The sequence below is a fragment of the Scophthalmus maximus genome, chromosome 14, assembly GCF_022379125.1.
Source record: "Scophthalmus maximus strain ysfricsl-2021 chromosome 14, ASM2237912v1, whole genome shotgun sequence".
NCBI classification, from domain to species: domain Eukaryota; kingdom Metazoa; phylum Chordata; class Actinopteri; order Pleuronectiformes; family Scophthalmidae; genus Scophthalmus; species Scophthalmus maximus.
The window spans coordinates 17,000,917-17,025,033 of record NC_061528.1 but is presented as its reverse complement, the minus strand read 5'-3'; the positions used below and the strand labels follow the sequence as shown (position 1 = coordinate 17,025,033).

General features: G+C 44.9%; 2 protein-coding genes across 7 annotated transcripts; one reads left to right on the top strand and one right to left on the bottom strand.

Moving 5' to 3' along the window:
- Positions 1-215: 215 nt before the first annotated feature.
- Positions 216-14,493, top strand: map3k19 (mitogen-activated protein kinase kinase kinase 19). Of its 4 annotated transcripts, none has more exons than XM_035651202.2 (16): positions 216-588; positions 1,160-1,394; positions 2,715-2,875; positions 3,120-3,235; positions 4,957-5,132; positions 6,073-6,133; positions 6,976-7,063; positions 7,871-7,993; positions 8,141-8,295; positions 8,600-8,634; positions 8,770-11,016; positions 11,562-11,666; positions 11,961-12,199; positions 12,351-12,603; positions 12,752-12,960; positions 13,161-14,493. In XM_035651202.2, the coding sequence occupies exons 2-16, from the start codon at positions 1,176-1,178 to the stop codon at positions 13,291-13,293; spliced, it is 4,320 nt and encodes a 1,439-aa protein (XP_035507095.2). In that variant the 5' UTR covers positions 216-588; positions 1,160-1,175; the 3' UTR covers positions 13,294-14,493. The 4 variants fall into 4 exon arrangements, with proteins under 4 accessions (XP_035507095.2, XP_035507094.2, XP_035507100.2 ...); XM_035651201.2 differs by having other exon boundaries at positions 7,868-7,993; XM_035651207.2 differs by lacking the exons at positions 216-588; positions 1,160-1,394; positions 2,715-2,875; ... (1 more) ...; positions 4,957-5,132; positions 6,073-6,133 and adding an exon at positions 6,162-6,634.
- Positions 13,914-23,138, bottom strand: ccnt2a (cyclin T2a). Of its 3 annotated transcripts, XM_035651210.2 has the most exons (10): positions 22,902-23,135; positions 22,177-22,258; positions 21,939-22,067; positions 21,537-21,597; positions 20,945-21,007; positions 20,191-20,236; positions 17,595-17,758; positions 17,353-17,423; positions 15,784-17,092; positions 13,914-15,630 (listed from the first exon to the last, which is right to left on the bottom strand). In XM_035651210.2, the coding sequence occupies exons 1-10, from the start codon at positions 23,057-23,059 to the stop codon at positions 15,557-15,559; spliced, it is 2,157 nt and encodes a 718-aa protein (XP_035507103.1). In that variant the 5' UTR covers positions 23,060-23,135; the 3' UTR covers positions 13,914-15,556. The 3 variants fall into 3 exon arrangements, 2 of the variants coding, with proteins under 2 accessions (XP_035507103.1, XP_035507102.1); XM_035651209.2 differs by having other exon boundaries at positions 13,914-17,092; positions 22,902-23,136; XR_004796313.2 differs by lacking the exons at positions 13,914-15,630; positions 15,784-17,092; positions 17,353-17,423 and having other exon boundaries at positions 17,620-17,758; positions 19,795-20,236; positions 22,902-23,138.
- Positions 23,139-24,117: the final 979 nt, after the last annotated feature.

Sequence of the window (24,117 nt, the reverse complement as noted above, 5' to 3'; positions counted from 1 at the left end):
TGCAGACTAAATGTAACAAATATAAAAGGCACTGATGAAAGGGAAAAGTGTTCCACAGTATGAAAGTCAGACCACAACAGTATCGAAACTCTCAGACCAAAAGGTGTTGGAGGACGAATGAGAAGAGATTGCAGAGGAGAATCGATAAAAACAAGAGTAACCCCCCCCCCCCCCCCCCCCCCCCCCCCTAAAGATTTTGCAGTGAATAGGCCCACCTCCCTCCGTGCGGAAGGAAGAAGCATGAGATAACTACAAGTTTGATCATGTCTACATGTGCAAGTCGCGTTCACCCCACGTCTGATGTTGTGGGGGGGGGGAAACATTCATATTCAACCTTGCCTTTGTGCGTCGGGCAACGGAGGAGCTGGCCTTTCGGAAAAACAGCCGGTCTGTCCGTCTGGTCATCCCCATGGCAACCAAGTATAAACGTACAGCAGGAGGTGTGCAGCGAGAGAAGAAGACAAAGAGAGGGGAGGAAACACTCAGGGTGGACAGTGTGCTGGATTCTGATCGAAAGGTTTGCACACGGACGGACTAGCTGGTGATCGAGGAACGCCAAGACGGGGGAAGAGAAATGAAGTGTCCACGGTGAGTACGGATCAGTCCCAGTTGACCATTTCATTGTGATCAGCGGTTGTTGGTCTCATTTCAAAACTGTGAGGAGTCAAATCAACAACAATGTGCAGAAAGTTCAGTTAAACGTCATCCACAATGCACTTTTTCTACTCTATTTACAGATGATATTGTCTTTATTGTGTTCACATATCAGATACTTCAGCCAACTTCACCCGTTGCTCTGTTGGTGTTGTCAAACATTAAACCAAGGGGGGGGGGGGGTTCCATTGCCTGGACACGCACACACACACGAACACACACACAGCACATGTGCCTCCGCAAACATTTAGTACCTAATGATTGTGCGACAATGTGAGACAGGGATTCCTGTCACACCCTGTGTGTCGTCTCCGCGGGGACCATTGGATCATCAGAGACTTCCATCACTGCCGGAAGATCACAGCGATGACCACACAGACATACAGACGACTGCAGACACACGGCGGGAAGGCATATCAGTGCGGCGTATGTTTCCCAAAGCAGCAGCACCAACGACAACAACAACAACAAAAAGACCTCCTGCTTCTTCTTTGCCTTCGTCCAGATCTGCCTAGACGACGATGGAGAGGAGTGAGGAGACAGAGGAGAGGTGGCGGGGCGCCGATGAAGAGATGCTGAACGGAGAGCAGCAGGAGTTGAACGGAGAGGCTTCAGTGGCGAGCCCCGGCCGAGAGGCGGACGGCCGGGAGGAGCTGGGGGTCTCGGGCACTGCGGATGACGAGGAGGAGGAGGAAGGATGTGCTCCGCTCATCACGGCCTGTCGCGAAGGCCTGACTGAGGCCAGTTTGTGATTTGTGTACGCGAGAGCGTGAGACTCCGGTTGTCTTGGAGTGGATGCCAAGTAGGACAGCATGTGTGTGTGTGTGTGTGTGTGTGTGTGTGTGTGTGTGTGTGAGGGAGAGACATGAGGATGCATTTTGATGTGTAATCATGGTTTAAGCCCCTGTAACCGAGCCGTTCGATCACTCCTCATTGTTCGCTGCAAAATTCCCACAGGTGAGCGGGTTTTTTTTTGGGGGGGGGGGGGGGGGGCGGTCGCGGCCACGTGACGCGTTGTGTTTCTCCTTCCAGTAACAGCGAGGCCTGTTTGCGCGTCCACGTGACCCCGAAAACTCTCCGGCTTGCGCGGCTGGAGTGGCGGTAACTGCGTTCTCCTGGGGAGCCGTGTTCGGCTGGTCACACAGGGGGAGACGCCAGTGATCCCCTGAGAAGCAGGGCATGTAGTCACTCAACCGCAGAAGAAACCTATTTCAGCGCCGAGCGGCGGAGTACACTAATACAGAATATGAACACCGAGCAGCCATTTTCATCTGCAGAATCTTTCGCATGACTCCGTCTTGTGGTTTTCCCTTTCGCCTCATTTACTGATTCCCCGCGTGATGCTGTCGGAGAAAGGTGGCGCGGTGCGGCGCAATTATTGTGCCACATTCGGGGGGGTATCCCAGTTGAGCAAACAAAGGGCAACAACAAAGACTTCCTGTTAGAGAAACTCAACTGGGAATTCTGTTTGTGTTGTATGAGTAATGTGTGTTCATATTAGATTTATGTAGCATAGCTCAGTCATTACATGTATGGATGGATCGCCTGCCTATACCAGCAAAACTATGGTATGAATGTGTTTTTTCCCCCTGTACGAGTGATTCACAAATGATTTCTTTCTTTCTTTCTTTATATTAACTCACAATGTTTATCCTCTACAAACTGAAACTTGGACTATTTTCAGTAGTACACTATTTTATATTTTTTAAAGTTATAAATATTCAAAAATATATATAATGAGTGAAATTTCAGCTGGTTGTATGTCAATTATGGAAAAAATGAAAATTTTATTCATAGTCACACAATTTTCTTACAGACTGAGTTGCACAACTGAACTGGGTTTTTGTCCGATGAAATTATTTCTACTTCCAGTCCCAGAGCAATTCTGTCTTTGAAAAATATGCAACTAAAAAACCCAAGCTGCTAAAATTGTGTGCAGAAAATGTTTTAGAAGTAAATTCTAAATGTGTCCCACGTTCGCCCTGTTTGTGATGTCATTACTTTGTGTGTGCCATGCATTATTCATGCGCGTGTGTTTGCGCTCGTCTGCACGTCTCAAGGCTCAGGCAGACGGTTTGGACGTGAACGTTCCCAACGGCGGCAGCGCGGCAGCGCTGATGCTCGCTGTCCGGGACGTCGACCTGCTCCAGAGCGCCGTGGCGCCGTTGTCGTGGGATCACAGGACCGTGGAGGTGGTCAAGACGCTGCTGGGACTCTCGGCGTAAGAAAAAACACGTTCATGCGTGCACTGACATGTAGCATACGTAGAGACAAACATACACACACAAGCATCTTTTCTCTAGATGCTTCTGTTGCCTACAGTCTATCCTTTTTCCTTTCTAAAAGGAATTGGATATGTTCTATATTTCTATATATAATTCATGCAAAGGCAACACAGTTTTACGTACGTGCCAGAAGTGCTCATCCTGGCAACCAGCTCATCCGTCTTTGGCCTTCTTGTCCAGCCATCTGCAGATACGAGACCACAGCGGCTGCTCTGCCCTCCACTACGCTGCGAGCATCAACAGCCCCCTGAAGGACGAGCTCGTTCATATGATGGCTGAGGCCCCGAGTCACACGGGTACACATGCGCACACACACACACGCGCACACACCTCAGTCACACTCAAACAGTATGTATCAGTGGGCTGCTGTGGACAATGTGTAAGGCGTGAGAGAGTTATCACCCGACATCTTCAGTTCCCGCAAAGCATTGAGGGGGTTGAGGCCCGGAGCTTTGTTGTTTTGGTCCAACAAGTCTCGACAAATACTGTCGTTCCGGTGTTTTCGGTGGAAACGCCACCGCACACCAGAGGCAGACAGCACGGTGGAGCATTTCAATGGTAAATGGACTGCATTTATACAGCACTTCCGTAGTCTTAACAAGCACTCAATGCACTTTTCCGCTACACGAGTCACATTCGCCCACTCTTTCCCACCCATACAGTGCAGGTCCTATACATAGCACTTTACCATAACACACACACACACACACACACACACACAAACACACTGATGGGACATCATCGGGGGCAGTTTAAGGTGACACGGACTGGAGGGAGCCGGGGCATCAAAACCACTGACCTTGGTTCCAAATACTGAATGACCTGCTCTACCTGCTGAGCCACAGATATGTTTTTTCTCAGGAGACTGACTGTGGCGACTGAAGCGGCGCCAAAAAAACACAACCTCCAATGAGGGCTCAAAATAGATCTCTCTGCCGCACCATTGTAGCAAGTAGTGAAAAAATAATAATCATAAATCTATCGATATAGCTATAAAGATGTGGGAAAATCCTGACCCAAATTCCAACAGTGCACGTGACCGGCTTTGGGGAAGTAGGGATTATACCACTAGTTGTACATTCTCATGTTGACTAATTATAATCTGATTTGAATTATACAGTTAACAAATGTTTTTGTAGAATGAAAGGGGTGAAAAGGAACCTACAGCAATGCACCTTATTCTCCCATACCCGATCACAAACAACTCATAACCTGGAAACATAAAACATGGAATGCAATACAATACTACGTACTAATAGCAGATTGAAAATTAGCTAGCCATATGCAACCTTGATTAATGAGGTTGTTCCAGTAGTGATTATCATCTGTTCATTATTTAAGATTAACAAATGGAGGTGATGTCCAATGAGTGCCCACACCTCCTCACTTGGTCATGTGATTGGCCTCCCTTTGATTACTGATTCATCGATCAGTGACTTATTGAACTGCGTGTTTAAAGCAAAGTGAGCATGTGTATGCGCATTGGTTCACACCTCTAAATACATCGCACACACACACACACACACACACACACACACACACACACGCACAACCCGTTCATTCACAATCCTGTTTTTCAGAGTAAGACCTCTGCAGTCACACTCAAGGCCTTCGTTTGTGTGGGGAGAATGTAAGGAAGGCTCGTGTGTGTGTGTGTGTGTGTGTGTGTGTGTGTGTGTGTGCATGTGTGTGCGTGTGTGTGCGTGTTTGTGTGCGATCCTGCTGCTAAGAGCCTTCATGAGTACGGAAACAAGGTGACACACAGAGGATGGATAAATAGAGATGGAAAAAAAAAACGTAAACATGCAAAATAAGTTGTTTTCAGATTTTTGCAGACTCTAATCCCCCGTCTTGTGTAAACAGGACAAAGTTCAGGGGTGCAGGGGTGTGGCCGCAGACTTGGATTTAGAGTTTTTTTCTGCTATGTGCGTGACTGTCTCAAGAGGGAGAAACAGTTCGGTCAGTAGAAAACCAGATTTTCTTTAATATGTTTATTATCATCTCTGTTCCTATTCAGACGCCGGCCCCGTGTCACCCCCGGCCCCTGACGAATACTCCTGGCAGGATTTGGACTCAGACTCTGAAGATTCTGACATAGAGTTGGACATTGACTACCTCCATCCTCATCAGTCGACAGCAGGCTCCCTTACGCAGACGCACGCCCATCAACAACTATTACACAGCCACACGGGGGTAAGCAAATCCTGAAGTATGCCACTTCTCTGCCAAGATACCAAGGCTCTTGTCATCCTTGTTGTCGAGGTTGTTTGTAGTCAGTAACTGATTTTACACTCTGCAGTCACAGGAAAACCGGGCGGCAACAAAACCCTCATAATTCGCCTATATCGATGGAAACAAGTGTGATAGTGTGTATTTTGTATCTTGGTGCCGCTGACTCGTCCTGTCACATTCCTCCACAGAATGTGACAGGACCTGGTGTGTGTCGAGTGTTTGAGTGCACAGTGTGACCGAGGGCTCTCGAGGGGCCACAGTTCACAACAAACACACAGTTGGACTGGCGGCGAGTGGTCACCCCAAAGACAAATATGTGGAAGTAGTAATTGGCTGTTAAGATAAGATTGTGTGTGTGTGTGTGTGCGCATGCGTGCGTGGGTGTGTGTGTGTGTGTGCGGAGGAGGAGGGGTGGTCCGTGTAGCCGACGCCTAGCCGCCATGCCTGCGCACTGAGTGTGTTCTGATAGCTGGAGGAAACAAGCAGGGCAGCTGGTCAGCGGCAAGGGAGGAGCAGGTGGTTACCGGGGAAAAGCTTCTGTATCTCAGAGGCCCAATGACACACTCATCTGTATGTATCCATGAGCAGCGGTGAAACTGCGAAGAACTGACTTGGAATAAATGAAACGGGGATGTACATGCCTTTGTGGTTTTTGGTTGTTTACTATCTCTTTGCTCTGCAGCTCTTGGAAAAAAGTCCAATCCAGTGCCAGATTAAATGAGGGGCATTATTCATTTTTCAACTCGGTAATGTCCAACAATGTTTTTGTTCACTTTTTGTTTCTCCACTTCAGAAAGAAATTCTGGCAGGCACGGAGTCTACTGCAGCACTTCTACCAGCTTTAGTGTCTTCAGGCTGGGACGCATATAATGAACAAATTGCCCCCTTTTGTTCTTGCCAGGAAGTGCGGGAGTCTGCAGGGCGCCCTCCTCTGTCTGACCACCACAAAGATCTCAGCCAAGGTAAGAAGTGACTCCCTTGACCCCCTGGTAGTGGTTTCAGTAAACAAATGTGTAAAATATATCTACGAAATTTTTTTCTTTGAGGTTTTTGGGGGGCTTTTTTGGATGAGGGAAATTCAAAAAAAAAAAAACACAACAAGGTGAAACGGGCATCTGAGATAGATACCACTGCTTTAAACAAATCTGGGCCAAATGGTCAGCGTTATTGCAAAAAAGGCCGTCAGATCAAATCACCTTCTGGAAGGGAGGGCAGCGAGGGAGGCGTGACAGGATGGGAGGGGTCTCACGCACAATACGACCCCTCAGCTGAGCTTGCCCGGCTTTCACCTCAGCCACGACAGCATGTCTGAGACACAGGGAGGGTAAATCGTCCACTCAAAGAAGGAGGGATAGACACCCGAAATAAAGGTGTGATCAGAGGGGAGAATCAAACAGACAGAGGAACTATCTGAACGTGGAACTCAAAATGGGAGCAGAGGGGACCAGGCCGCTTGGAAAGAGGTAACGCTGTTGTTTTCACAATGATCAGCATGAATTTGGTTCATATGAACAGTGTATTTTTGTACAGTTAACAGTAATGTGAGCAGCTGCTGGTGAAATTGAAAAACCTACGAGTAAAAATTGTTCTACAGCATTTACAGTATGATCCTGCAGAGGGTTATATATGGTATATATATATATATATATATACATATATATATATATACATATATATATATACGGTGTACGTAACGTAAGCCGAGTTTCAAATGAGTACGTAAACTGTTAACGCCGAGATACAATGGTCCCGGGATCGGTGGGGGTAACGGGTCTGTGCGGGTCTGTGTGTTTGTCCGGAGCAGATAAGGGGGTCCCCCTCTGTTTCCACAACGCCATGGAAACACTGAGAGACATCAGGCAAGCCCACCAGGACGCAGGCAGGGGAAGCAGGTGGGCTGGATGAAATCTGACGATCTCTTTCTTTCTCTTTCACACCACACACACACACATTCACACACACACACACACACACACACACAAATTCACTCTTTTTGAATGCATATAAGCCGTGAAGAAACAGTAATTTACAAGCTGATGGTACTGAGCTGATAGGATCAACAGTGCTGACACGTGTCAACACATCAACATCTGTTCATACATTACCACAAACACACCCACAAACATCTTATGTGCGTACACACACACACACAATCACACAGCCTCCCAGTCTTTTGTACACACAGTACACACACCCCCAAGCTATAGTCAACAACTGCCTCCAACTTATGCAGCAACAGCGGGACAGTGTCCTCTCCGGTTACACCCACAGACCTGTACGCAGGCACCTGTCACTGTGTCCAGAGGACAACCTGTTCTAGCCAAACAGGTTAGAGACACGGGGAGGAGGGATGGGGGGGGGGGGCTTTGGTGAATCAGTCCATTGTCTGTTATGAGGAGCCTCTCGCCGCCGAAACAGGTCCGAGCTCTCCAAGAAGAATAAAGGTCGCTGAGCGGGTCTCTAATTTCATAGCGACAACCTCCAGAAATGCAGTGAGATGAGAGTTTGATGAGTTTTTGTTTTTTATTATGTTCACTTCAGCACAAGGAAACAAATTTGTAATTTTCTTAAATAATATTGTAAATAATAATTTCTCAGTTGACCCCCCCCCCCCCAAAATAAAACCCCAAACCATTTGTATCTCTATGACAAGAGTAACCACATAGCCCCTCTGTGTTTTCCTCTCTTCTCCTCAGCAGAGGAGGTTTGTCTCTGCCGGGCCTCCTCAACAACGGCAGACGCTGGGGCCATGTGGATCCTGCCCCCTCCGGTGGCATGATGAGTACCAGGACTCTCTGCGTCCCCGTACCCCCTAAACTCAGGTACATGCCGTATAGCTGGACTCATTATTCATTGATTGATGATTGAATTCCGTTTAATGTCCTTCTATATTTCACTTCTCCGTATTCAGAAAACACAATACATCTGTGACATGCACACACAATCATTTCTGATACTTCCCCTCGCAGGCAGAGGACCAGAATTGTGGTTGCTGCTTCCCGATCCTCCCTCAGTCTGCTGTCTGTGGCTGAGCCCAGCCAGCTCAGCCAGTCGGCCCCCAGCCTCATGGAACCACTACTATGTTCCAACACCATGATGCAGGCCAGGGCACACATCCAGAGCCGTAAGTATACAGCTCAAGAGTGAAACCCCCCGAATATGATAACCATAATATCAAAGATTGTTTTGTTTTTTAAGAATTACAAAGCAGTATGCGAGGACGAATTAGGTTTTACTTCCATTGTGTATGTTATAAATAGTCAAAGGGACAGTGTTCCATGTTATTTGCAAATTAAATTACGTTTGTATGAAAACTGAGTGGTGAAATGATGTATTTAAAATCAGACAAGCCAAAGTATTACAATTTGCTGATGATACTTGTGTGTTTGTTAATTAATCTTAGATTTAATAAATCTTCCCATTTGCAGGATTGGGTTCACAAGATAGTGTTCATGAACAAAAGGTGAGTTAAACAAAAAAAGAAAAAACAGATTAGCTTCAGCAACTTGTTTTGACATATTTACAATACAATAATTTGTATATCTTGTCGGTAATTTCCAATACATTGCACTGTCCTCATTCTCTGCGGGTCTAACAGGGTGCCTTGTCGGCTCCGAATCCTCGAACGCCTAAGCTGTTGGCACCACTGAACAGCAAACCCAGAGACAGTGCAGCTCTGCCAGTACTAAAGCATCGTGTTCCCCTGAAGCCCATCAGCCGGAGCCCCCTTTGCTCCAGGGCCTGGGTGAGGAGAGAGAGGCTGTCCCGGGGCAGCCCACGCACTGCCCCTCTGACTTCTACCAAGGGCGGCAGTGAGGAGAGCAGGTCCAGCAGCAGCCAGAGTTCAATTGATCTGGAGGATGACGAGGGGGATACACGGGAAAGCTCTTCAGAGGACAGCAATCTGAAGTTTGATGAAGACACGCTGTTGCAGCATTCGAATGATGCGAGCTCCACTAGCGCCGATTTGGTTGAGGAGACAAGGCTGCATTTTAAAGTTCAGTCAAGGATCAGTCAGACTCCACCAATCCACAGATCGGCACATAACCTGGATGGAGACCCTATCAATCGTCTCAGGACTGAAAGAGCTATGGACACTCACTGTGAAGGCAAAGTCACCAATATGAATTACACAAAAGAACCTGTTAACATGCATTCCTTTACTAAATCTAACCTCATTAAAGACACTGTGAACAATGAAATGCCTATCACATCAAAGTCTAAGGAGAAGAACCATGCGGGATACACCACAGATCTCGAGAGTGACATTACTCGCGAAATTATATGTAATGTGAATGATGACCACGGTGATGCAGTTCCATACTCTGGATGGAATTATGGAAATGAACTCCAGCATGCACAACCGACAGAAGTGACAACGAAGGATTCCTGTGATGACGAAACCCAGGCAGTTACCCTATTCCTGTGTAGTGCTGAGCATGCAGAGTCAAATGTCAGCACTGCTGTGGGGAAAATACCAATCGTTACTGCAGGTGTAAACCCTCCACCGATAAATGTGGATTCCAAGATAGATAAGAAGATGTTGAAAGCCTTCAAACCTGTCCAGAACAAGGAGACAACAACCATGAACTGTGAACTAAGAGCAAGTAATCAAAGTAACCAGACCTTCAGCCTTCGAGCACAGAAAGGCCGAAGTCGGAACATATCCAAAAGCAATCTAAAGTGCTCTTCAGTTTCCACACAAGTCAAGGATAAAACCAGGAAAAGCCCAGAGCTAATTATTAGTGGTGAGACCACAGGCAAAGTAAAATCAAAGCTAAACTCCGTAAAGAGTGCTCATCGTAGCACTGACACCCCCTGGCCACGAAAAAAGGTTATCGATCAGCCACAGAGCAAAAGAGCAAATCTGGATAAGTCGAACAACAGCAGAGCTCAACCACCAGCGAGGGAGCTGAAGAGCGCCCGGCAGTTGAAGAGACTCAGTGTAACAGGGGCACCAAGGTCTAAATCTGCTGTGGACTTCATCACCTACAGAGACATGTTTCAGCAGATACAGAGCAGGGACGGAGGGCCGGTCATCTATGAGATGTTTGCTGGCCCAATCTACGATAACCTTAGGGTTTCCAGCTCCTGTGAAAAAACAAAGGGCAGACAAGTGCAGTCTGCGCCGTCAAGGAAGGTGCAACAGTCCAATAAAATCAAACACAGACCCTTGAAACAACCTCAGTGTAAGTTGAGGAGAAGCCCAGGGCAGAGTATGGTGATTTCAACTAAAAGCAAAGCAAGACTTGCATCCTCCAGAGCGAAACCTCACCTCGCATCTGTTTCAAGGAAAGACAATATGCCTGGACAAGACACTGAGCTAGTTCTTTCTAAGCATGGTGAGATTTGTCATACTAGTGCTCAGGAAAAGGCTGTAGATCATATGCTATCCATCATAGAGGAGGCTCTCTCAAGATATGAGTCTGAAACGCTAAGATCCGATTGCAAAACACTGAATATGCCAACAACTTCATCTCATGCTAAAGACAGTCAAATGCCCATGGTTCTGCAAGAAGCGATTGGCACTTCATCAACAGCAAACTACAGCCAACCAGTTCCTGAGCCTTTGTTACCTCAAAGCTCCAAGCAGCCGAGGAGCTACACATGGACATCTTCTAGCAGCAGCTGCAGCCAAACCCTTACGTCCCCAGTTTACCAGAAGTTTCTGGACGAAGTGGGGGATGGCCCGCTTACAGATGACCTGCTGCAATGTCTGGCTGAGGAGCTTATCTCACTGGACGAGAGGGATGTCTCCATAGGCCCGTGTCCAGAAAACCTGGAATCAAGCAATACAGAGTCCATCGGAGGAGATCTTGTAACAGGAAGAAATGTGTTTCCTAAGGTAAACATTTTGTTTTATCGTTATTGTTGAAAGAAACAGAACAGGTTTTTTTTACAAATAGAAAGAATGAATGAAAGGGTATGAAATTGGCATCGTTAAGATTTATTTGGAACTCCTCACATGAAGACACTTTGAATCCCTACTCATCCATGTTACTTCATAATTCCACCCACATATTTAGGGACTGTAACAAAAATTATTGGGGAGGATGTTAAGATGAAAAGTGACTGGTTAGTAAATTGCCCTGCCTATGTTGAACATACTGATAAATCTGAGCTTTTCTATGAACCCTATGGGACCCATGCAGAGGACAGTAGGGGCTCACTTTTTTACAAAGTGACACATGCCTTTCAGCCTAGCTCACCATGCCAATCATACCAATCATATAGTCCCCTTTCAAAATTTTACTAAAGCCCCGAACACCCACAGTTTTCTGTACAAATGCACTGCAAATTCCTCCAAAGTTTTGGTTGATCATGGTGTTCATCCGGCAGACTCACACTGTAAATTTGCTAAATGACTTTGCTAACCTTCCTGCATTGCAGGTTATTTCACGAGACAGTGCAGCTCTGCCTGGTTATGGGGCGGCTGCAGACGACACCATCTCATGGACAAGGGGTGAAATGCTCGGCCGGGGAGCTTATGGAACAGTAAGTGTGCTAATTTAGAGTGAAACGGTTAAGATGATAACTTGTATGGCTAAGAGGAGAAAAACCTCAGGGTACTGTGTCCTTTTATCACCAACTAATGCAATGTAAGGGCCTTGTAGGTCTTTTGACGGCACTTTCTGAAGCTTTCTTGAAATTAAGACTCACCTCCCTAGTCAAGTGAAAGGGTGTCCAGTTCTGCACTGTGGACAAATGATACACAAATACCCATACCATCCTTAACAGCAGACCCAGACGGTGAAGGTACTCTGGCTAATACCGTTGCCTTCTTACCAGGTGTACTGTGGCCTGACCAGCCAGGGTCAGCTGATAGCAGTGAAGCAGGTCAGTCTGGACACCTCGGACCCTGAAGCTGCAAAGAGGGAGTACAGCCGTCTGCAGGGGGAGGTGGATCTGATTAAAGCCCTTAGACACATCAACATTGTGGGCTTCCTCGGGACCTCTCTTTATCAGCATGTGGTTTCCATCTTCATGGAGTACATCCCAGGGGGATCCATCGCAAGCGTCCTTCACAGGTTAGGTTGAATCAGTATAATTGACCCAGGATCTGTCAAAACACTAGGCTTTAGGAATGATTTATTCATGTCAAAACATCAAAGCAGGACCTTGCAATAAATTGTCTTCACTAATGCCTTCAATACATATTGTCCCCTTTACTGCCCTCAGGTTTGGTCCTCTGCCAGAGCGAGTCCTGGCTCTGTACACCCATCAGATCCTGGAAGGGGTTGCCTTCCTTCACCTGAACAGGGTGATTCATCGTGACTTGAAGGGAAATAATGTCATGCTGATGCCCACCGGCGTCATCAAGCTCATAGACTTTGGGTGTGCACGACGTCTCAGCTGCCCGAACCACACTGCAAGTAACAGTGGGGACCTGCTCAAGTCTGTCCACGGCACACCTTACTGGATGGCCCCAGAGGTAGATAAGGGCCTCTTTAGGTCGATCTTCTCGTCTCCGACGATGACACATATTCAATTGCTCAACTTCATCTTGTTTCAGTGGTTCACTGAATTTAAAATGATGGTTTTAAACAATTCTGACCGTTGTTATCTCGTCCACCTCTTAGGTTATAAATGACACAGGGTATGGCAGGAAGTCAGATATATGGAGTGTAGGTTGCACAGTGTTTGAGATGGCCACAGGGAAACCACCACTGGCACACATGGACAAGATGGCTGCATTGTTCTACATTGGAGCTGAAAGGGGGTTGATGCCCTCCCTACCAGATGGGTTCTCAGATAATGCCAAGGCTTTTGTGAACACCTGCTTGACAAGGTGAATACATGTCTTCTCTTGTTGAATGTGCGGGAATTTCCTTTTATAAGATCACTTACCCTTCAATACTATTTTTGGGAAAAATTGATTAACAGTGTGAAACTGAGTGAGTTTAATAAGAATTTCAGTGCATAGCTTTCTATTCATAGACATATTTGGGAACATGTTCCCTAATTAGCATTGTTTTCTCTCAACTCCAGTGACCAGAGACTACGGCCATCTGCAGACAAGCTCCTGAAGCATCCATTTATCCCCAAAAAGGAGACTGGAGTGAACTCTTGGGAAACACAGAAAAAGAACTGCTGTGGTCACCCACAGGGACGGTGTGGTTAACAAGGAGTTACTCTAAAATTTAAGAGTTCAGGGGGACATTTATTTGTGTACTTTAGATTGATGAATCATACACTTAAGTATTCTTTTGGGCTCTTTATGAGCCTGACACCTATCCCCACTGATGCAGCAGTGGTGTCAGTCTTTGGGAGCATTGGAACTGGCTAAGTGTCCCAGACACAACAATATCAAGTTGATCAACGGTGTAAAAAATGTAGTCTTTTACATTCTTACATTCTTTTATGTGAGACTACACAAGAAGCACTTCTTACATTTCACTTAGTACATTAATATAATTTATGAATGGAAAATAATAAGATTGCACACTTTAGTTACATTCTTATGAATTTGCAAATCCTGTAAATATACTAATTTTACATTTATACATTTAAGTCTGTTTGGCATATTATGTTCTCATAACGTCTAGCATTTGTTACATTAATCAATTTCCATAACCTTCATTTTTCAGTGTTGTTTACTTCCACTTCCTGTTAGCTTCCCTCTGCAGCATTATTTGGGTATTAATGTGCAATACGTCTCGTCATATTCACAAATTGGATAGTTTCTTTACAGTCTAGAAACATGGATACATCATGTGTAATAAAATGACAGCAACAACCAGATTTTATACTGTCAGGATAACAGCAACTTTTAAGTTTATTTGTAATACTGAAAGGAAAATAAGAAAGGATGTAAAGAGTGACTCATGCTCATTTGTCCACAACTGTTGTTGTTCTGTGTGCCCAACTGTAACACCCCTAATGAGGGTTCAAACAATCCAGCCTCAGGTTATTGGGTATTTTGTGCACTCTATAAATAAACAAGTAAACCCAGTCAAAAACAGGGGGGACTGGGTCATGCCAAGATTGTAGAACAATATAGAGCTCAATGTATAAAACGGATGTAAAGACGCGTCCACAGAGGTACGTATATTTAACCAACTGCAACAGCACGTCCACAATGCAGATACTTGGATTTAATCTTTCTTGGCCGGTCACTGTTCTGACAACTGTTGCTGGAATATTTGGGGGGGGGGGGGGGGGGTGTCTCTTTCCTCCTGAATAGTTCTCCGTTAATGGCGAATGTAATCATACATGTATCCCTTTTATGGGCTGACATCTCAAGGGCTACAAGCTTCATGACATGAAATCCTGTCGGATGCACTTCTAAATAAAGCGTTATGTAAACTTTAATAGCAAGCAACTACTGTCCTTGTCAGTTTTTTTTGAGACAAAACCTTTGGCATCTAGCTGAAGGTTTACTGTGAGGTCAAAAAAAAAATGTTTTGGTACAAATAGCATCACTCTGATGTGATTAGTCAGTGTTGAATGTGCCTGTGTTTCAGAGGGCAACTGATATTTCCTGTGATGGAGAAGCACAGTACAGCACCCTCTGTAGGAAGGCTGTAAGAAGTACACCACTGGAACCATCCATCCGGTGATGCCCAGAGGGTTGATCGACAAAATAATTATTTTATATGCATTATAGTTATCTTGTTATACTTACAAGCAGCTGCAAACCTGAGTAGTCACGGTATAGTTTCTTTTCTTTCATTAAACATACAAAAACGTATGTACATTTATCTTCACTTCCTGTGGAAGTGCTCTACCTTTTAAATCCCTTTGATGATTGAAACATGCAAATCATACGCACAGTCCTTAAGTATAAAAGGAAATCAAGACAAGTAATTGGAGATGAACTTTACATCTAAAAAAAAAAATGCAACCATTAACACTACTATGGAATGCCAGCAAACATAACTAGAACTCATCTCCAGTTGGCCACTGCCCCCCATACAACTGCAGACATGTGATTCAGTTTTCATTACGTATAGTCCTTGCAATACATTTTGTTTCAACATACATGGAGATTTAAAATTAAGGGGGGCGACTTCCCTCCTGATGGAAACGCACACTCAGCCTCTCCCCACCACTCACACATTGCACATTCCTAAACCCATCTGAGGAGGAAAGAGAACCAAGCAGCAATTCAACACACTAACAGAAAAACAGGACTGAGCATCGCAGCCCAGAGACGCGACAGTCAGGTAGCATATTTCTTTTCTTTATCGTCTCTTGGGAATCGAGAGGTGGAACATTATACTTTTCATGGAGATACGTTTTTCTGACTTTCAGTAAAGGGTTCATTATCAGATAGTTATTTTTCTAGGGCACTTGACAAGGAGGTGAACATAGTCTTCAAAGTCTCGACTGTGGGAAGTTTGGTGCCATTTCCAAGAGGTGGCCATGGCTGCAGAGTGGTGGACTCAGTGTCTCTGCTCTCCCACTTGGTGTGGCGATTCGCTAGGAGGAGGGTACTGCTGAGAGGTCCGCAGCCCACCTGGGTGTGACAGGAGGGGAGGAGCAGAAACAAGAATAAGGAAGAGGAAAAGGGGGGGGGGTTGTTAGCCAAAGAGCTGCAAGCCAGATGAGACACACTGCAGTACAGGAGAGGCGCAAGGGGGAAAAAAGGGGGAAGAAAAAGATGAAGTACCTGCAGCACCAGTACCACCCTTGGAGATTTTGCTCACTTTGGAGCAGGAAGTGGAGGATGAGGAGGGAGGGTGGTGGTTGTGGCCAACTTCTGGGTACACCCTCTTGCGCGACGTGGATGAAGACAAAGGGGCGGATCCGGGAGGAGCAAGCGTCATACCTTCCATGCCGACCAGTCCTGGGGTCCCCCATAGGTCTCCGCTACCACAGTGGCCCTCTGGGCCTCCTCGCCCGTTACCGCTGTGCGAGTGAGGGTGGCTGTGCTTGTGATGGCGATGGAGGTTGTGCTCAGCTCCGCGATGCTTCTCCTTACTCACCAGCGGGCTGGAATGTTTACCCTTGTTGTTGGCTGCCATGCCTTCGTCTGATGAGCTGTGGTACTCTGATGATGAAACTTTTATCTTCATCTTAAGTTCATCTTTGCCGGGTTGTCCACTTTTAACCTGCTGGGAGCTGCTGCCAGACCCAGGCAAAGCCAGGCGCAGTTTAAGCAAGCCTTTGTCCCTGTGGTGTCGTCTGTCTTGCCCAGAAGTTGAGGAAGGGACTTTCATTTTCATCGGGGAGGCAGTAGTACTGCCAGCCCCACCATGGGATGTTTGGTGGGGCTGTGAATGTTTTCTATGGTCATGGCTCATAGATGACTGTGCATAGGTAGATAAGGATGAAGCAGACATTTCTCCCCTAACTTCACAATCCACTGCCCCACCATGCTGCTCCTGCCGCCGTTTCTGCCCCGAGACAGCAAACTCTGCAGCGAGTTTCTCTCTGTATTTGTCCAGAGACAGCTTCGGAGCTGGAGAAGGTTGCGGTGGCTGAGGCTGAACTGGTGGGGGGTATGCAGACTGAGGTGGTGGCTGATGCTTGCCCACTCCACTCAAACCAGCTCCTTTTTGTTCATGTTTGACAGGGCTAAAGTCTTCCGTTTTCTCAGTCTTGTATATGGGTGGATGCTGAAGCAACAAGGAAGTGGAGGTCTGCAGGGACAGTGTCTGCTCGTGGAGGGGGCTGCTGAGGGGCTCCGGTTTTATACAGGTAGCAAGGAACCCTGCTTGGCTCTGTTTGCCCTGGGGCCACTCACTGTGGCTAGCAGGATTATATATGCTAGCCATGGTGTCCAGAGACAGGGCTGCACCTCCAGACTGGCCAGGCATGGACATGGTGAAGGCAGCGGCCGCTCTTGAGAAAGTTGGGTTGGAAGATGGTACTCCAGGAAGTGTGGCATCACCTTGGTCAAGGAGCATGGAAGGCCCAGCGAACGAGTCCATCAACTGGTTGCTTTCACTCTTGGGCTTTTTGGCAGCTTGTGTTGCCTGAAGGGCAGAGAGAGATTTCAGGGTTTGTTTTTAGTTATCAGTAACTCTGAAGGGGCTTCAACAGGGGCAGTGACATAATAATCAATGTAGTGGGATTTCTCTTACCGAGTTAAAAATGTGTACCTGCTACCAACAGTTCTTTGCCAAACTGAGGTCTAACTTTATCTTTCATACAGTGTGTTTACAGGAGAGTATTTGGGCACGTTTTAATTTGGCAGGTTCAAAAGACTGCGTCAGGTACAAAAAATGTGTCCTACCCTCCAGTTGCGTATCCTCTTTAGCCGACTGGGTGTCTTCTCCAGAATCTGCAGAAACTCGTGGGTCAACTCTGCAGGTATTAAGACGTGGATTGTTGTCATCAAACACATTGAAATTCAGCTGCTCATCTTGCAAAATACAAAAGCCTCTTCTCTCAATCACACAAAATTATATTCTGCAAGTTGACTTCATTAACTGGAATACATTGTGGAAAAAGCATAAAACATGTATTTCATCTCACCATCAAGCAGCTCGAGAGTGACAGAGTTGTCCACGTACTCCCACCAGTGTTTCCCGTCAGTGGAAACTGGGATCTCCCAGTTGGACCACTTGCACGCCAGGTGGATGCACACACAGGAGATCACTGTGGGCTTGTACTGGAGGCAGAAGGTAGTGAGGTGGAGACTGCATATTGTGTGTGTGCGTGTGCGTGCGTGCGGCATATGTGAGGATGTAGGTAGGGGGAGTGAGGCAAGGCATGGTCAAGGTTGGTCCCACATGTGGAGAAAAGAGAAAAAAACACAAGAGGGAGCGGACCGCTTTAATTTCATGGTGGCACTGGTTGCAAAAGGCCATAATTTGATTGTATTGATACATTATACATTGTCCGATATTTTGACAGCTTTTCGCGTCAAACTCCGGTAACAACACATGATGTCTAATAACTAACAGGGCAGAGCGGAACTGTGTCGAGGTGGTTTAAATGCTGGGACATTGAAACAAAAGTAAGGGGAGGGCCACGTGTAGTAGCTAAGTGTAGCCGGACCATTGTGTGGTATTTATGTACAGTATGGTTCTCCATTTTTTGGACTGTTAAGAGATAAATCTAGTCTGTCCTTCAAATCAGTAACTACAATCTAACAGCAGTGCTGCTTGTTTTAGGGTTGCTCTGCAGTTAAAGTTCTCATTGACGAGAGCCTTTCGATTTTAAATATCATAGCTAACGGACCTATAACTTATGGGTAAAAACACATTTAATGAGTTTAGCACCTTCCTAAACCAGTGGAATTTGCAAGACTGAATAGTAATGCAAGTATAGATGATGATTAGACAGTACAACATATTCATGTCACATCCAAAGTAACAGATAAATAGACAAGTGGCTACCATCCGAGTTTTTGAAAGCTGAATTATAGACACAATCTGCTGCTACACATTTCATTTCTTTTGGTTCTTTGCCATTAAGGTGAACGGTTTATCAATAGTGAATAGCACCATGGTTGTTTTCTCAGGTGAAGGGTTGGTTCTCCACAATCATTTCAGACACTTAAGCCGTGAACATGACTTTGCAGTCTTGCATGAAAGATTCTCAAGTAAAACTTTGCCCATTTCATGGATTTCAACATAAAGAGCAGCAACAACTCAATGTTGCTGCATTCAAAATGATTTGGTAAAAGCTGGATGGTAACCTTGTGCAACGTAACAAGTACAATGTCTGGAGTCTGGGCTGCCAGACTATGGTGGCCTTGAACAAAACTATGGTATTAATCTATAAATCCAAAATGTAAATGTATCAATTTGTCAGTGAGGTTACAGTTAGTAGGTTACTGATTTCCCTCTTAATAAGTGCCAAAACGTCCAATGCCATTCACAGTCAGCGTCCAGACATTGTCAACTGGTTTGAAGTGGCTGAAGACAAGTTGATTACATTAATGCCAAGTCCTTTGCACAACTACCTGTTTTGAACAAACCCCTTAAAAAAAGAACCCAGGTTTTCTACTAAAAGACATGGCAAGAAAAACGTTCTGTCCACACTATGGAATAATTCAGAATTACCAAATTCATCTTAGTGCCTGACCGATACATCAGTTGGTCGAAAACAATGGTCGATATTAGCATTTCACAGACATATCAGTATCGGCCAATAATTTAAGAGCCCATCCAATATTATCGGCCAACTGATTTGAGCCTTATATGTATTTGGTTGTATTTGTATTATCAATGTATAGTTATTTATGATAGTTTATTGTTAAACTAAAATATCAAGCCTCAATAACATGTCTTTGTCATAAAGGTTTGATAACCACATCTTAGGAATGATTGACCGATTTAAAAATATATATATCGGCCAATGTATCGGTATCTGGAATCTTGTACTCCCAAATAACGATATCCGCATGCCCCGAAAAATCCATAACGGTCAGGCTCTATTAATTTTTATCAGTACAAAAGAGACCATCAATGGCTTTGTTACAAGCATCAGATATTTACAGGTTCTTAATGAGTCACGTTTAGGTTTTTCTTGTCACGTCTTTTGCATATTCTAAATGTAGGAAAAATTGTTGTACAGCAAGATCAGCACATACTGCAAATGTTGAAAACGTGTAGAAATAATACATTTTCAAATAAATATATGTATGCATTTCAAATGTATATTTTCAATATGAATAATCATATAATATGAAAAAGAAAAAAATTAAAAATGAAATTGCGGTACTTACCGGAAGGACCTCTACGAGTAATGTTTACATCGTGAAATCTTTAGCTGCTATTCAGGCTACCAAAGTGTCTTTCTCTTTTAGAATTATGCACTTTTTCGCAACCGAACAAACAAGTGGGTTTCAAGCGCACCACTACACTTCACATCTTGCATTCAACCCATCTGTGCCAACATATGGTCCCTTGTACAATACACCGCACCGCGACTGGGGCTGGTAACGCTACAAGCCATCCCGTCCCGCTTCCTTCCAGCGAAGGAGGGGAGCTCAGGGGCAGAGGCCAGCGTCCCAACAACCACCAGCGCAAGTAGGGCCCGTTGGACACTGAAAGGGTAACCTGCATTACAGGAAGCTATGGTGTGCAGTCAAAGTGCAACAAAGGAGGGGCAGGATAACAACCTGTTGGTAGCCATGAAATAGGAAGTCTGTGCCAGATCCTTGCTTGCTGTAAGAGACAAAGAGAGAGAAAAGAAAGAGAGGCACGGGTCAACAGATCAGCATTTCTTCAAGGCAAAGCATTTTATTATTAATAAGTCAGGAACTGAATGCCTCCCTTTTTTAGTTTAGTTATTTTTGATTGCACTGATTTAGCCAAGACCAAGACTGAAACAACACCTGGCACACACTGTTGCTAAATTTTGAAAACTTTCAGCAAGCTTGCTGGTGTTCCTTAATTAAGTCCCCAAAGAAAGCCTGGGAGATAATTCAATATTACAATTGAATAGCACTGAATTACAAATATTGAATTTGACAAGTTGTCACTCCAAGCAAATACAAGTTTCAAGTAATTGAAGGCTTTGTTAAGCAGAGGGAAAAAAAGATTCAAGGCACTAATTTAATCAGTATACATGTTATTTAGTATGCTCAGCCTCACGTTAAGAATGAACACCTTCCTCAAATTTCTGCTAACCTCACCGGGGGAAGAAAAAAACCTTAACTTAACATTCAGTCTTTGACTTGGCTCAGTAAGTGTCAGTAAATGTTGCCGTTTATGTGCTATGTCATACAATGAACTCAAAAGGTTGTCAAAAGAAAGACGCGTCTGGGTCATGTAGTCATTAAGTCGACAAGGTTTTCACCCCCCTCCCCACCCATATCTGAGGTGGGACAAACAAGACCAGAGGGCACAAAGAGCAAAGAAGGAAGCCTCTACCTCGCACTAGCTGGGAACATTTCACCACATCAGTGTGTGGGTGATCAATAGTAATTTCAAATCCTGGAACAAAATACATGACAGGTGAGTTCAACACAAACACAATTGGGAGGTGACATGTCATTTTAAGATTTAGTAGCCATTTTTTTTTAACCATCAATTGATGTTCTAGTGGGTATTCATGTTAAATGTCAATAGTGGAACATGATGGTTGAATTTAGTGCAGTCAACTCAGCCGTGACCACTTTCACTCTGGATTTCATCTCTCTGAATCAAATGTTATCAATAAGTGAGCAAACATTTTTTGTCGCTGAAAAATTAAATGAACTCAATTTAAATCCACACCACAGCTCGTGACTTTATGTCAGCAAAGAAATGACATGTCACCTTTGCATGATATATTGAAAACACATATTTGACATGATACCCATACAGTAGCTGATAAAACATTTCTCCTTAACAGGCTGTGACGAATACAAAAAAAATCAACAGTGATCAGTAGCACTACTCCCTTACTGGTAATAGTAAGATAATGACTATGATGAACAAAAAGTGCTCGCTCAAGCCATCCACTCCAGTCACCACTACTTACCCAGGGTCTGCAGCACTATGGATTCAAGTATCACCAGCTCTTGAGCTTGCTGGAGGTATGCCTGAAGTTTGATAGACAGCCATTACAACACAATTGTAATGAGTCTATTAATCTAACCCTCTAACATCTAATTCCAAATGGCCACAGCTCCAAACAGAGAGGCTTGTTTTACTGTTACTCTCGAGTCTTGACAGGCGTGGGTGTTTGTTTCACACCCAACATCAGGCCCGATGGTTAAAAATAAGGCCCTTTGTACTGGGCGAGGGGATTGAACACAGCCAGTTATACTGTTCATAGCGAAACCATGACCACTATGGGAACTGGACAGTCAGATGTGGAAAGGGGAGGAGGGGGGACAACAACATTCAACCGTACAATAGGCAGAGCTCCCCGAAAACTTACGTTACTTTTTGTGTCTAGAGGTGATTCTTGGGGGTTTAGGCAAGCATGTGCAACTTTGATCACATGTTCAAGTTTCCGGGGCTGCTCTTCCACTTTTGCGGCCAAGAACAAGGTGGTCGGAGATGTTATCTGTACAAAAGCATGCGGATATTCAAACCCAGAGCCAAGCTACTGAAAATGGGTGACAATTCTGTCTGCCAAAAACATGTGATACTGGTTCTGTTAAAAGAATACTTACATTTCTATGGAATTTGGTGAAAGAGTGGTGCATATAAAATCTATGCATGTAAACGATGGCAGTGTTTATTGTCAGTTGAGAGCTGGAGGGCGGGTTAAGGGGAATTCTGAGCCAATACAAACACCACTGGGTCATTTAGCGCAATTGTAACTACTTCAGCTTGGTTTTCTTTTAACCGTTTCAGGGCTGAGACGGTCGGAGTTAAGAAAAGTTCGCAGCCGCGCCGAAGACGCGGTACAGCAGGTGACTTAGCATTGCGCTAGTTCCCCCCCTGTGATTGCTACACGTTGTGCCGCTGTGTCGGTCGTGCATTGGGTCAATCGGAGGTTCGTCTCATCCCGTGTCAATTGTTAACTGACGATGTTTAACGGACCGCGTGGATATTTATCAACCCGAGCAGCCATCGACTGTTTTATAGTAGCGTGTAGGTGGTTAGCGCCAGCTGCAGCAGGCTAACGGCCTTTCAAGCGTCAGCTAGCTAGCTAACGTGCCGCGTTAGCGCAGAGCTAAACGTCTCACGGAGACACATGGATTTCCCCCTATTAAACTATAGTATAATAATATTGTAACCAAAGGCGAGGACCACAATACAAATCGAAAACTCTTGACATTTCCCCCCTGAAGCTCCATTTAAAAGTGGGCTAACGGCAGCGGGCCCGCTCCGGCGTTTAGCGCCGTGTCCACCTCCGGTCTGGCCGAGGGATAAGTTTGTTTACAAAGGATACACGTTGAGTCTCTGGCCCATGTCTTGGACCAGGTTCGCCGCTTGCTGTCGGTAGGAGAGCTCCCGATCTGGCTCAACTCCACATTGGCGGGACGGCGTGTTCTCGAGCTGCTCCCGGGTGAAAAACCACTTCGACGAGGATCCCCTGCATGCCGCCATTGCTCTCCGACGTTCACTCGGGCATCGGGCACATGGATGTATCAGCTGGATGCCGAATCAAAGATGGCGGCGCCGTTCGGTTCTATAGGAATCCCGGAAACACGTGACCTCCCATTTCTTTAAACCGGAACTACTCGACTCCCGTTATGTCCGGATTTTTTGTATTTATTATTTTTTTGTCTAATTATTTAACCGTTTGGTAGAGCATGTTTCAAGCCACTATATCTTATTGAGAGCAGTGTTGAATTTAATTAACTCAACCTGATTGAGCCATTTCCACCATTCGGCCGAGGTATGTAATGCTGAAAAGATCCACCAGATGTCACTTTGTCTTTAAATGGCATGCCTGTTCATTCATTCCTCTCCAACCAGGAAATCAGAGACAGGAAAGTCACCCCAGACACTCTGGACTCTGTTTGGTGAAATTCTGAGTGGTCAACATAATTTTTTCAACATGTGATACTGTCAGAGGCCTTCAAGAACAGAATTATGTGTCTTGATACAACAAAAGAAGTCTAATGACGTTGAATTAAAAAAAAAAGTGCTCTGCCAAATTGATTTGACACTTTATTGTAAAGCTAGCAAAATAAAACTAATGTGATCAAAATTTACTATTTGCTATGAAATTAAAAACTGCTGGTCGGTAATTGTAGTAAATATGATACATTTGACATTTTCTACCTCATCAAATATGTGTAAATAATGTCAGCAGATCACTTTGATCTTCGGTGTATGTACCAGATCACATGAGTGTATGTACTAGATCACAGGAGAATGTGTGCCTATGATCTTTGCATCGACAGAGATTGTGTAATAGGATTTTAATTACTGATTATCAAGAATAGAAATGAACATTCAAGCTGTGCAACATATGACAATCACTCACTAATCAAGAAGTACTTAGTATATAAGAAGGGCATAAATAACATATATTGTTAACAAGTATAATGCACACAACTGTAGTTAGCATAACACTATCATAACTCAGAAAAACTATTACAGGCTAGCAGTTAACCTTGAAAAACAGAGCAGAAACACTAACAGAGTGTGCATAGAGG

Coding starts and splice junctions, on each gene's coding strand:
- map3k19 (XM_035651201.2), top strand. CDS start 1,176: ATGGAGAGGAGTGAGGAGACAGAGGAGAGGTGGCGGGGCGCCGATGAA. Junction 6,134..6,975: donor CCACAAAGATCTCAGCCAAG/GTAAGAAGTGAC, acceptor TGTCCGGAGCAG/ATAAGGGGGTCCCCCTCTGT. Junction 7,994..8,140: donor CCCGTACCCCCTAAACTCAG/GTACATGCCGTA, acceptor TTCCCCTCGCAG/GCAGAGGACCAGAATTGTGG.
- ccnt2a (XM_035651209.2), bottom strand. CDS start 23,059: ATGGCGGCATGCAGGGGATCCTCGTCGAAGTGGTTTTTCACCCGGGAG. Junction 17,424..17,594: donor CACTCTCGAGCTGCTTGATG/GTGAGATGAAAT, acceptor TAATACCTGCAG/AGTTGACCCACGAGTTTCTG. Junction 17,093..17,352: donor AGAGGATACGCAACTGGAGG/GTAGGACACATT, acceptor TCTGCCCTTCAG/GCAACACAAGCTGCCAAAAA.